General features: G+C 48.7%; 1 protein-coding gene across 4 annotated transcripts in view; it reads left to right on the top strand.

The window, feature by feature from the left end:
- Nucleotides 1-7,504: 7,504 nt before the first annotated feature.
- The window catches only part of LOC140496048 (uncharacterized), a 76,453-nt gene continuing 70,574 nt past the window's right edge, over nucleotides 7,505-13,383 (top strand). For all 4 annotated transcript variants that reach the window (XR_011964148.1, XM_072595523.1, XM_072595522.1 and 1 more), the window contains exon 1: nucleotides 7,505-7,705. Coding sequence is in view for 3 of the 4 variants with exons in the window: in XM_072595523.1 (XP_072451624.1) it covers nucleotides 7,505-7,705 (201 nt within the window). In the remaining variant the exon portion in view is untranslated. The remainder of the gene's footprint in view (nucleotides 7,706-13,383) is intronic.

Raw genomic sequence — 13,383 nt, 5'->3', positions numbered from 1 at the left:
TGTAATAGTAAAGGGATAAATTGGGAATTTTAATGTTGACAGGCTGTAACTGGTGGGGCGCAATGTGGATCAGCTATTCAATATGAGTGAAAAAGACAATTCTATGTGGAGATGTGAGGAGAACATAAAGAGGATATAAATAACGAACATAAATATAAAGTAAGCGAGTGAGCAAGCTGGACTATAATGTGCGAAAGTTTGAGGTGTACACTTTGGTCGTAAGGATTAAATACAAAATACTGGTTAAAAGGCATGGATTTTAAATGTTGATATTCAGCAAGCCATGGATATATTTGTATAAGAAACACTAAATATGAGCATAAAATTATAGCAAACAATGTGGTAGTACTTCTCATGTACTACCAAGATCTCCACAATCTGGTCCATTATTAAGGATGACATTGCAGAGTACTTGGAAGTGCATAGTAAAATAGGCCTGAGTCAGCACAGTTTCATCAAGGAAAGGTTATGCCTGACAAATCCATTAGAATTCTTTGAGGAGGTAACAAGCATACAAGACAAAAACAAGCCAATGGACGTGATCTATTTGGTTTTCCAGAAGGCCTTTGACAAGGTGCCACATAGGAGGTTGTTAAATAAGAGCCCATGGTGTTAGGGGCAAGGTGCTGGCATGTATAGAGGATTGGCTGACTGGCAGAAGGCAGAGATTGGGGATAATGTTGTGTTTGTCAGAATGTCAGCCAGTGACTAGTTGAGTTTGGCAGGGGTCAGTTTTGGGACCATAGCTATTCACGTTATGCATTAATGATCTGGACGAAGGAACTGAGGGCATTGTTGTTAAGTTTGCAGATAATAAAAAGATAGGTGGAGGGGCAGGTCATGTTGAGGAACTGGGGAGGTTGCAGAAGGAGTTGGACAGGCTGTGAGAGTGAGCAAAAAAGTGGCTGATGGAACACAATGTGAGGGTATGCACTTTGGTAGGAACAATAGAATGGGGAAAGGCTTCAGAAATCTGAAGCACAAAGGTTCAGGATTTTCTTAAGATGAACATGCAGATCATTGTCAGTTAGGAAGGCAAATGGAATGTCAGCTAGAAGACAAGAGCAGTGTCATAAAAGAGGCTGTATAAGGGTCTGATCAGGCTGCGTTTGGAATATTGTGAGCAGTTTTGAGCCTAAGGGAGAATATCCTGGGCAGGGAGGGGATCGAGAGAAAGTTTACAAGAATGATTCCAGAAAGGACGGCTTATAATATGAGGTGTGGTTGAGGACTCTGGGTCTGAACTCAGTGAGGTTTAGAAGGATTGTGTGTGTGTGTGTGTGTGGGTGGCACGGTGGTGTGCAAGGGTGGAATCTGATTTAAACTTACGGAGGACTTAGAGGCCTGGATAAAGTGGATGTGGAGAAGATATGTCCTCGAGGAGGAGAGACTAGGACCTAATGGCATAGCCAAAGAGTTCAAGGACAACCCTTTATAAACTGAGATGAGAAGGAATTTCTTCAGCCAGAGGGTGCTGGTCTATGGAACTCATTGCCACAGACGCGCGGAGACCAAGTCATTGAATATATTTAAGAGAGAGATAGATTCTTGATTAATAAGGGGGTTAATGGTTATTGGGAGAAGACAGGAGAATGGTCAAATGGTGGCACAGACTTAATGGCCCTATTGGTATAACAGTCAGCCATTCAGCCCACCCTGCATATTATTTCTATTTAAATAATTATCTCATGCCTTAGAATCATATAGTACAGAGGAGGCTTTTTAGCCCATTGAGTATGTATTACTCCCTACACTTGCCCCACTTTCCCACCATCAGCCAGTAGCCTTAATTTTTTTATTTCAAAAATATACTTTATTCATAAAATATTTTGATGATCTGTACAATTGCTCCTGCCATACATACGTATACATTCTATTTCTTTACATACAGAGATCGGAATTAATCAATTGTATATACAGGTCTGTACGTTTACCATCCATATATTTAGCTGAGGCATCAGCGGAGCCCACTTACTGAGTGGGCCCCCTGTTCTTCTTAGGCAGGCAGACGTTATACGGTGGTCTTTCCCCACCGCGCCTTTGGGGGAAGCTACTCCAAGCTTCAGCACGTCCCTCAACACGTAGTCCTGGACCTTGGAATGTGCCAGTCTGCAACACTCAGTCGGGGTCAACTCCTTCAGCTGGAAGATCAACAGGTTTCGGACCGCCCAGAGAGCGTCCTTCACTGAGTTGATGATCCTCCAGGCACAGTTGATGTTCGTCTCGGTGTGCGTCCCGAAGAACAGACCGTAAAGCACGGAGTCCCACGTCACGCTGCTGCTCGGGATGAACCTCGACAAACACCACTGCATTCCTCTCCAGGCTTCTTCTGCATAGGCACATTCCAGAAGGATTAGTGGTGCTGGAAGAGCACAGCAGTTCAGGCAGCATCCAACGAGCAGCGAAATCGACGTTTCGGGCAAAAGCCCTTCATCAGGAATAAAGGCAGTGAGCCTGAAGCGTGGAGAGATAAGCTAGAGGAGGGTGGGGGTGGGGAGAGAGTAGCATAGAGTACAATGGGTGAGTGGGGGAGGAGATGAAGGTGAGAGGTCAAGGAGGAGAGGGTGGAGTGGATAGGTGGAAAAGGAGATAGGCAGGTCGGACAAGTCTGGACAAATCAAGGAGACAGTGCTGAGCTGGAAGTTTGAAACTAGGATGAGGTGGGGGAAGGGGAAATGAGGAAGCTGTTGAAGTCCACATTGATGCCCTGGGGTTGAAGTGTTCTGAGGCGGAAGATGAGGCGTTCTTCCTCCAGGCGTCTGGTGGTGAGGGAGCGGCGGTGAAGGAGGCCCAGGACCTCCATGTCCTCAGCAGAGAGGGAGGGGGAGTTGAAATGTTGGGCCACGGGGCGGTGTGGTTGATTGGTGTGGGTGTCTCTGAGATGTTCCCTAAAGCACTCTGCTAGGAGGCGCCCAATCTCCCCAATGTAGAGGAGACCACATCGGGAGCAACGGATACAATAAATGATATTAGTGGATGTGCAGGTGAAACTTTGATGGATGTGGAAGGCTCCTTTAGGGCCTTGGATAGAAGTGAGGGAGGAGGTGTGGGCACAGGTTTTACAGTTCCTGCGGTGGCAGGGGAAAGTGCCAGAATGGGAGGGTGGGTCGTAGGGGGGTGTGGACCTGACCAGGTAGTCACGGAGGGAATGGTCTTTGCAGAAGGCGGAAAGGGGTGGGGTCCTTTTGGAGGTGGTGGAATGTCGGTGGATGATTTGGTTTATGTGAAGGTTTGTAGGGTGGAAGGTGAGCACCAGGGACGTTCTGTCCTTGTTATGGTTGGAGGGGTGGGGTCTGAGGGCGGAGGTGCGGGATGTGGACGAGATGCATTGGAGGGCATCTTTAACCACGTGGGAAGGGAAATTGTGGTCTCTAAAGAAGGATGCCATCTGGTGTGTTCTATGGTGGAACTGGTCCTCCTGGGAGCAGATACGGCGGAGGCGGAGAAATTGGGAATACGGGATGGCATTTTTGCAAGAGATAGGGTGGGAAGAGGTGTAATCCAGGTAGCTATGGGAGTCAGTGGGTTTGTAAAAAATGTCAGTGTCAAGTCGGTCGTCACTAATGGAGATGGAGAGGTCCAGGAAGGGGAGCGAGGTGTCAGAGATGGTCCAGGTAAATTTAAGGTCAGGGTGGAATGTGTTGGTGAAGTTGATGAATTGCTCAACCTCCTCGCGGGAGCACGAGGTGGCGCCAATGCAGTCATCAATGTAGCGGAGGAAGAGGTGGAGAGTGGTGCCGGTGTAATTACGGAAGATCAACTGTTCCACATAGCCAACAAAGAGACAGGCATAGCTGGGGCCCATACGTGTGCCCATGGCTACGCCTTTGGTCTGGAGGAAGTGGGAGGATTCAAAGGAGAAATTGTTAAGGGTGAGGACCAGTTCGGCCAAACAAATGAGAGTGTCAGTTGAAGGGTACTGTTGGGGACGTCTGGAGAGGAAAAAACAGAGGGCTTGGAGGCCCTGGTCATGGCGGATGAAGGTGTAGAGGGATTGGATATCCATGGTGAAGATGAGGCGTTGGGGGCCGGGGAAACGGAAGTCTTGGAGGAGGTGGAGGGCGTGGGTAGTGTCTCGAACGTATGTGGGGAGTTCCTGGACTAGGGGGGATAGGACAGTGTCGAGGTAGGTAGAGATGAGTTCAGTGGGGCAGGAGCATGCTGAGACAATGGGTCGGCCAGGGTGGTCAGGCTTGTGGATCTTGGGAAGGAGGTAGAACCGGGCAGTGCGGGGTTCCTGGACTATGAGGTTGGAAGCTGTGGGTGGGAGATCTCCTGAGGTGATGAGGTTCTGTATGGTCTCGGAGATGATGGTTTGGTGATGAGGGGTGGGGTCATGGTCGAGGGAGCAGTAGGAAGAGGTGTCCTCGAGTTGGCGTTTGGCTTCAGCGGTGTAGAGGTCAGTGCGCCAGACTACCACTGTGCTCCCTTTATCTACTGTCTTAATGGTGAGGTTGGGATTGGAGCAGAGGGATTGGAGGGCTGCGTGTTGTGAGGGTGAGAGGTTGGAGTGGGGGAGGGGGGTCGACAGGTTGAGGCGGTTAATGTCCCGGCGGCAGTTGGAAATGAAGAGGTCGAGGGCAGGTAATAGGCCAGCGCAGGGTGTCCAGGTGGATGCAGTGTGTTGGAGGCAGCGTGCAGTGCGGCAGAGTCCGGGAGTGCATAAAGGATCTCACAGGCAGAGCCCTTCTCACCACCAGCCAAGCCATGTCTTGGTGCTTGTTGGAAAGTTCTGGCGATGAGGCATTCTGCCAAATGGCTTTGACAGTCTGCTCAGGGAACCGCTCGACAGAGTCCGCCCTCTCCTTTTCCCGAAGGGTCTCAAAAAAATTATGTGCTGACCACTTCCTGATGGACTTGTGGTCAAAGGTGTTTTTCTTCATAAACTTCTCCACGAAGGACAGGTGATACGGAACGGTCCAACTACTCGAAGCGTTCTGCGTCAGCGAGGCCAGGCCCATCCTTCGCAACACCGGGGACAGGTAGAACCTCAGTACGTAGTGACACTTGGTGTTTGCGTACTGGGGATCCACGCACAGCTTGATGCAGCCACACACAAAGGTGGCCATCAGGGTGAGGGTGGCATTGGGTGTATTTTTTCCACCATTGTACAGCAAGTCCCTTCGGACCTGGTCCATCTTTGACCTCCATATAAACTGGAAGATGGCCCGGGTGACTGCAACGGCACAGGTTCTGGGAATAGGCCAGACCTGTGCCACGTATAATAGCATTGACAGTGCCTCACACCTGATGACCAGGTTTATTCCCGCGATGGAGAGCGACCGTAGCTTCCATCTGCTCAGTTTCTACCTCACTTTGCTGATACGCTCCTCCCAAGACTTGGCGCACGCCCAAGCCCCCCCGAACCAAATACCCAGCACCTTCAGGTGGTCGGTCCTGACGGTGAAGGGGATCGAGGATTGGTCGGCCCAGTTCCCGAAGAGCATGGCCTCGCTCTTGCCTCGGTTTACCTTGGCCCCCAAGGCCCGTTCGAACTGGTCACAGATGCACACGAGTCTGTGCACGGACAGCGGATCCGAGCAGAAAACGGCGATGTCATCCATGTACAGGGAGGCCTTAACCTGCAGGCCCCCGCTACCAGGAATAGTCACCCCTCTCAGGCTCACATCCTTCCTGACGGACTCGGCAAATGGCTCTATGCAGCACACAAACAAGGCAGGATAGAGAGGGCATCCCTGCCTGACTCCAGATCTGACTGGGAAGCTATCTGATTCCCACCCATTGATTAAGACTGCACTGACAACGTTGGTGTAGAGCAGTCTGATCCAATTGCAGATTCCCTCCCCAAAGCCCATTTTGGAGAGAACATCTCTCATATATCTGTGTGATATTCTGTCAAAGGCTTTCTCCTGGTCCAGGCTGATCAGGTAGGTGTCCAACCCTCTGTCCTGCACGTAGGCAATCGTATCCCTGAGGAGTGCGAGACTCTCAGCGATCTTCCTGCCCGGTACAGCACAGGTTTGGTCGGGGTGAATCACCAACCCCAGAGCAGACCTGACTCGGTTGGCGATTACCTTTGACAGAATTTTGTAATCCGCATTCAACAGTGAGATTGGTCTCCAATTTTTGAGTTTCTCCCTCTCCCCCTTCCACTTGTAGACGAGGGTGATGATGCCTTTCCTCATGGACTCACTCATGGTACCTGCCTGAAGGATACTGACATACACCTCCAGCAGGTCCTGGCCAATCAAGTCCCACAGAGCGGAATAGAGCTCGACCGGTAAACCGTTGCTTCCGGGAGTTTTATTCTTTTCGAAGGACTCGAGGGCCTTGGTCAGCTCGTCCAGAGATAGCGGCTGGTCCAGCCTCTCGCGTGTTCTGTCGTCTAAGACCTCCGTGATAGAGGACAGGAACGACTGGGAGGCCGCACTGTCGGTCGGCTTCGAGTCATACAGACTGGCATAGAAGGATTTACTGATCCTCATGACGTCAGCCTGAGATGACGTTACCGAGCCATCTCCTTCCTTCAGGCTGCTGAGCATGGAACTCTCTTTGTGCACCTTCTGGAAGAGGAAACGTGAGCACGTCTCGTCCTGCTCCACCGAGCGGACCCTGGACCGGAAGATTATCCTGGAAGCCTCCGAAGCAAAGAGCGAGGCTTGCTGGCCCTTCACCTCCTTGAGGTCCTCCGTGACATCGACCCCCATCGTCTGCAGCAGGAGCAGGTTCTGCATACTTTCCTGAAGCTGGGACAGTTTTCCCCTCCTCTCTCTCGCCTCCTGAACACCTTTGAGGATGAAGAACCTCCTGATGTTCCCTTTTACTGTTTCCCACCAGTCCGCTGGGGACTCAAAGAGGGGCTTCACGCTTCTCCAACCTGCGTAGTCCCACTTGAGTTCCTCAACGTTTCCAGGGGTCAACAGCTTTGTGTTCAGCTTCCACGTTCCCTTGCCCGCCCGTTGCTCGTCCTGTAGCTTTATTCCTGATGAAGGGCTTTTGCCCGAAACGTCGATTTCGAAGCTACTTGGATGCTGCCTGAACTGCTGTGCTCTTCCAGCACCACTAATCCAGAATCTGGTTTCCAGCATCTGCAGTCATTGTTTTTACCCTGTAGGTGACAGTCGGCCAGCAGGAGGCAGTGGTCAGAGAAGAACACTGGCTTGACGTCGGTGGATCTGACCGAGAGCGTTCGGGTACATTCAAGAGCTCCTCCCAAGTACTGCTTGAAGGTTGTGAACTTTCCTACCTCAGTCCCCCTCCTAGACAGGGCGTTCCAGATTTCCATCACCCTCTGGGTTAAAATTGTTTTCTCAAATCCCCTCTAAACCTGTTACCTTTCACTTTAAAAGCACTCCCGATGGAACCTACTTCCACCACACGTTCAACGAAGTCGCCAGTGAACACTCGTGATACGTGTTGTTTTTTTGTTTGCGAAAGGGGGCGCGTTTATTTTGTTCATGTCCCCTGAGTCAGCCAATGGTAAAAGGGCTTTTTCTTTCACAGAGGCAGGTTCCGCGTCAGCTTGGATTGTCTGAACGCAGACATGTCTCCGAAACTGCTACTGGCTGGCCTTCTGTTTGTCGCTCCTTTTATCTACTGGAGCCCTGGTTTGCTGCTGAATGTGCTGCTGCTGGTGCTGAGCTGGGGGCTCCGTGCCCCGGTCACTGAAGGGAACACGGAGCAGCTGGAGTACAGGCTGGTTCGCGGGGACCAGGCATTGTCTGAGACAACGGAGGAGCTGGTGGTGAGTGTAGTCTGTTTGCTCGGGAACAGTAATCTTCAGATAGATAAACACTTAGCTTTCCTCTTCTCCAAAACCTCCAACGCCGAACCATGACAACCGCAGTCTATACCACTGATTCTGGTTTGGTTACAATTTCCTCCATTGAGAAGCTTTCCAAGTTGCTCAGTATGATCTCCTGTCCGTTTCTGCAGGCGGAATCGCTATTGTCTGTCTCTGTGTGAGGTTGAGGTGTTAGTTTTAAAGGATCATGTTTCAGACCAGGAGTTCTTGGTTATGGGGTTCACTTTGGGAGTCAAGCATGAGAATTAAGCTTATGTGTATGGATTATCTTCTGGTTAGGTTTGGAACCAGGCTTGTCTGGTCGTGATTGACCCAATGCCACTCCCCCATTTTCACCCAGGAGCTCTGCATATTCTTTAAGACATAACAATCTCACTCACTTTTGACATCCTTGATTGTCACTGCCTTCACTATACTCCAGGACAGTGCATTCCAGACTCTAACCAATCACTGTGTGAAAAATATTTTTTCTTGTCATTACTACTTGTGCCAATTATCTAAAACTTCTGCCTATTAATCATCAAATCTTCCACCAATGAGAGCAGTTTTTCCTTATGTCACTATCAGATAGAGTCATAGAGATGTACAGTACAGAAACAGACCCTTCAGTCTGACTTGTCTGTGCCGACCAGATATTCTAAACTAATCTAGTCCCATATGCCAGCACTTAGCCCATATCCCGCTAAACCCTTCCTATTCATATTACTGTCGGAGAAATTTGCCCAATAGGTTAGAGATCACAAAATACAGCTTAAAGTGAAATTGACAAACAGTTTATTGCAAGCTATATAAAGCTATATAGCTTTAAATTAAGGGGTGGTAGGTATAGGACAGATATTAGGGGTAGGTTCTTTACTCAGCGAGTCGTGAGTTCATGGAATGCCCTGCCAGTAGCAGTGGTGGACTCTCCCTCTTTATGGGCATTTAAACGGGCATTGGATAGGCATCTCATTCGTTTGGCCGAACTGGTCCTCACCCTTAACAATTTCTCCTTTGAATCCTCCCACTTCCTCCAGACCAAAGGCGTAGCCATGGGCACACGTATGGGCCCCAGCTATGCCTGTCTCTTTGTTGGCTATGTAGAACAGTTGATCTTCCGTAATTACACCGGCACCACTCCCCACCTCTTCCTCCGCTACATTGATGACTGCATTGGCGCCACCTCATGCTCCCGCGAGGAGGTTGAGCAATTCATCAACTTCACCAACACATTCCACCCTGACCTTAAATTTACCTGGACCATCTCTGACACCTCGCTCCCCTTCCTGGACCTCTCCATCTCCATTAGTGACGACCGACTTGACACTGACATTTTTTACAAACCCACTGACTCCCATAGCTACCTGGATTACACCTCTTCCCACCCTATCTCTTGCAAAAATGCCATCCCGTATTCCCAATTTCTCCGCCTCCGCCGTATCTGCTCCCAGGAGGACCAGTTCCACCATAGGACACACCAGATGGCCTCCTTCTTTAGAGACCGCAATTTCCCTTCCCATGTGGTTAAAGATGCCCTTCAACGCATCTCGTCCACATCCCGCACCTCCGCCCTCAGACCCCACCCCTCCAACCGTAACAAGGACAGAACGCCCCTGGTGCTCACCTTCCACCCTACAAACCTTCGCATCAACCAAATCATCCACCGACATTTCCGCCACCTCCAAAAAGACCCCACCACCAGGGATATATTTCCCTCCCCACCCCTTTCCGCCTTCCGCAAAGACCATTCCCTCCGTGACTACCTGGTCAGGTCCACACCCCCCTACGACCCACCCTCCCATTCTGGCACTTTCCCCTGCCACCGCAGGAACTGTAAAACCTGTGCCCGCACCTCCTCCCTCACCTCTATCCAAGGCCCTAAAGGAGCCTTCCACATCCATCATAGTTTCACCTGCACATCCACCAATATCATTTATTGTATCCGTTGCTCCCGATGTGGTCTCCTCTACATTGGGGAGACTGGGCGCCTCCTAGCAGAGCGCTTTAGGGAACATCTCCGAGACACCCGCACCAATCAACCAAACCGCCCCGTGGCCCAACATTTCAACTCCCCCTCCCACTCTGCCGAGGACATGGAGGTCCTGGGCCTCCTTCACCGCCGCTCCCTCACCACCAGACGCCTGGAGGAAGAACGCCTCATCTTCCGCCTAGGAACACTTCAACCCCAGGGCATCAATGTGGACTTCAACAGCTTCCTCATTTCCCCTTCCCCCACCTCATCCTAGTTTCAAACTTCCAGCTCAGTTACTGTCTCCTTGACTTGTCCGACCTGCCTATCTTCTTTTCCACCTATCCACTCCACCCTCTCCTCCTTGACCTATCACCTTCATCTCCTCCCCCACTCACCTATTGTACTCTATGCTACTCTCTCCCCACCCCCACCCTCCTCTAGCTTAACTCTCCACGCTTCAGGCTCACTGCCTTTATTCCTGATGAAGGGCTTTTGCCCGAAACGTCGATTTCGCTGCTCGTTGGATGCTGCCTGAACTGCTGTGCTCTTCCAGCACCACTAATCCAGTATTTGATTTTCAGCATTTGCAGTCATTGTTTTTACCATATGGAGGATAGTGGGCTAGTGTAGGTTAGGTGGGCTTGGATCAGCACAATATCGAGGGCCAAAGGGCCTGTACTGCGCTGTATTTTTCTATGTTCTATTCTATGTTCTATGTTCTATATGGCTGGAAGAGAAATTGACTAGGCTGACATAGAACTGACAATTTGTACAGGTAGATCAGATTTCTCTTCCCAGAGCTGAGGATGAGATCAGTTTTATAATAGTGCTGCACAAGGCTGATTAAGAAATGGGAAACTATAATGTGTCTGGAAATGGAGTAATCTAGTTCCAAGGACGCTAATTGGAAAACAGTTATCAGATGAATGTCCTGTTCTTTCACACTTTGCACAATGCAACATCTGGTAGTACAGATGGTTTCATTCCTCTTCACAGGTAGGTGTATTATAATGTCTCCTCTGAAGTGGTGAGGTGCTTCCATTGTCCTGTTCCTGGAGCATGTCCTTTGCTGGTGCCTCTCTGTCTGACCCGCTCTTTGTGTGACTTTGGTATTGCTGAGTTGTGAAACTGACCTTGGGGCTTTGAGATATCTGTGGTGCTCTGTCATTGTTAATGAGCTTAAAGTGTATTCTCTTGTTGCGTGGGCTGTCTGATTTGGCTTGTGAGCCTGCTTGGGAATTCTGGGTGATTCTGGTGCAGTTTGGCCATTTTTGTGGGCCTATCGTGGGTTAGCAGATCTTTTCCCACATATACCCATCCAGATGCCTTTTAAACGCTGTAATTGTACCAGCCTCCACCACTTCCTCTGGTAGCTCATTCCATACACACACCACCCTGTGCATGAAAAGATTGTCCCTTAAGTCCCTTTTATATCTTCCCCTCTCACCCTGAACCTATGCCCTCTAGTTCTGGACTTCCCCACCTCAGGGAAATGACCTTGTCTATTAATCCTATCCATGCCCCTCATGATTTTATAAACGTCCATAAGGTCACCCCAAAATTGGAGGTGTAGTGGACTGTGAAGAAGATTACCTCCGATTACAGTGGGATCTTGATGAGATGGGAGTTTAGATCAGTGTGGTGCTGGAAAAGCACAGCAGATCAGGCAGCATCCAAGGAACAGGGAAATTGACATTTCATCAGGAATAGAGGATCAGATGGGCCAATGGGCTGAGGAGTGGTAGGTGGAGTTTCGTGCTGCATTTTGGAAAAGCAAATCAGAGCAGGACTTACACTTAATGGCAAGGTCCTGTGTAGTGTTGCTGAACAAGGTGACCTTGGAGTGCAGGTTCATAGCTCCTTGAAAATAGAATTGTGGGTAGATAGGATAGTGAAGAAGGCGTTTAGTATACTTTCCTTTATTGGACAGAGCATTGAGTGTAGGAGTTGGAAGGTCATGTTGCGGCTGTACAGGACATTGGTTAAGCCACTGTTGGAATATTGCATGCAATTCTGGTCTCCTTCCTATCGGAAAGATGTTGTGAAACTTGAAAGGGTTCAGAAAAGATTTACAAGGGTTTAAGTTATAGGGAGAGGCTGAATAGGGTTGGGGCTATTTTTGGATCCCTTGTGATTTTGAATAGCTTGATCAGATAGTCTCTGAGCTGTCACTTCCTCAAGGAAAATAATTCCTAAATTCTCTAATCTCTCCATGAAACTGAAGTTCCATGCTCCCCCATTCTCATGAATCTTTGCTGATGTTCTTCAATATCTTCATGTCTGTCCTAGAGTGTGGTGTGCAAAACCGACTCCAGTTGAAGCTGAACCAGTGTTTTCTACAAGTTTATCTTAACTTCATTGTTTCTTTTTAAACAAATTTGTTCATGGGATGTAGGCGTCACTGCATAAATCCATCCCTGTTGGCCCTGGGGAAGATACTGGTGAACTGTCTTCTTGAATTGCTGCAGTTGAAATAAAGGTGCACCCTCAGTGCTGTTAGAAAGGGAGTTCCAGGTCTTTGACCCAGCAATATTGAAGGAGTGGCAATATCACTCCAAATCAGGTTGAAGTCACTATCCTTTATGTATGTACTGTATATTCCTCATATCTCTCTGTTCTGTGATCTTCTATGATTTATGCCCAATATATCCAGATCCTCTTGCTCATGCACCCCTTTTAGAATTATGCCTTCTATTTTGCAGTGTCTCTCTCCCTTCTCCGTACTAAGATTAGTGGGAAGTGATGACCAAGTGCTATTATCACTGGAATGTTAATCCAGAGACCCATGTAATGTTGTGGGATACTGGGTTCAAATCCCACCATCTGGAATTAAGAGTCTAACAATAAGCATCAATCTGTTTATGATTGTTGGAAACATTCATCTCACTCACTAATATCCTTTAGGGAAGGAAATTACCAGCCTTACCTGATCTAGCCTATTTGTGACTCCACACCCTACTGTAATGTCGTTGACTCTTAATTGCCCTCTGGGATGGGCAATAAATGGTGGCCTAGACAGCAATGTCCTCATCCATGTGAATGAATTAAAAAAAAAACTTCACATTTCTCCTAATTGAATTTTATCTGCTTTTGCACTGACCTATCCACATTCCTTTGAAGTTCTGCATGGTTCACAATAATTCCAAGTTTTCCCTATATACCAAGCTCCATGTCATTAATGTGCAACAACAAGAGCAGAAGTCCTAAACCCATCCTGGGGAACTCTGCAATGATGACCTTTCCTTCAGTCCAAAAAATCAGCCATTAACCACCAGCTTCTGATTCCAATCAATCAGCTGTTCTTCTCACGTTGCTATTTATTTCATGAGCTTCTTATTCAAGTCATTCATATCAATGTCAGTATTTCTCAGTTCCCTTCATTCTCAATTCCCTGAGTCTCCAGTTGTCTGAACGATCACTTCCAGCTTTAGACAATAGACAATAGATGCAGGAGTAGGCCATTCAGCCCTTCGAGCCTGCACCGCCATTCAATATGATCATGGCTGATCATTCCTAATCAGTATCCTGTTCCAGCCTTATCTCCATACCCCTTGACTCCACTATCTTTAAGAGCTCTATCCAATTCTTTCTTAAATGAATCCAGAGACTGGGCCTCCACTGCCCTCTGGGGCAGAGCATTCCACACAGCCACCACTCTCTGGGTGAA

This window comes from Chiloscyllium punctatum, chromosome 25 (assembly GCF_047496795.1).
Source record: "Chiloscyllium punctatum isolate Juve2018m chromosome 25, sChiPun1.3, whole genome shotgun sequence".
NCBI classification, from domain to species: Eukaryota; Metazoa; Chordata; class Chondrichthyes; order Orectolobiformes; family Hemiscylliidae; genus Chiloscyllium; species Chiloscyllium punctatum.
This window is presented reverse-complemented; position numbering and strand designations above follow the sequence as displayed.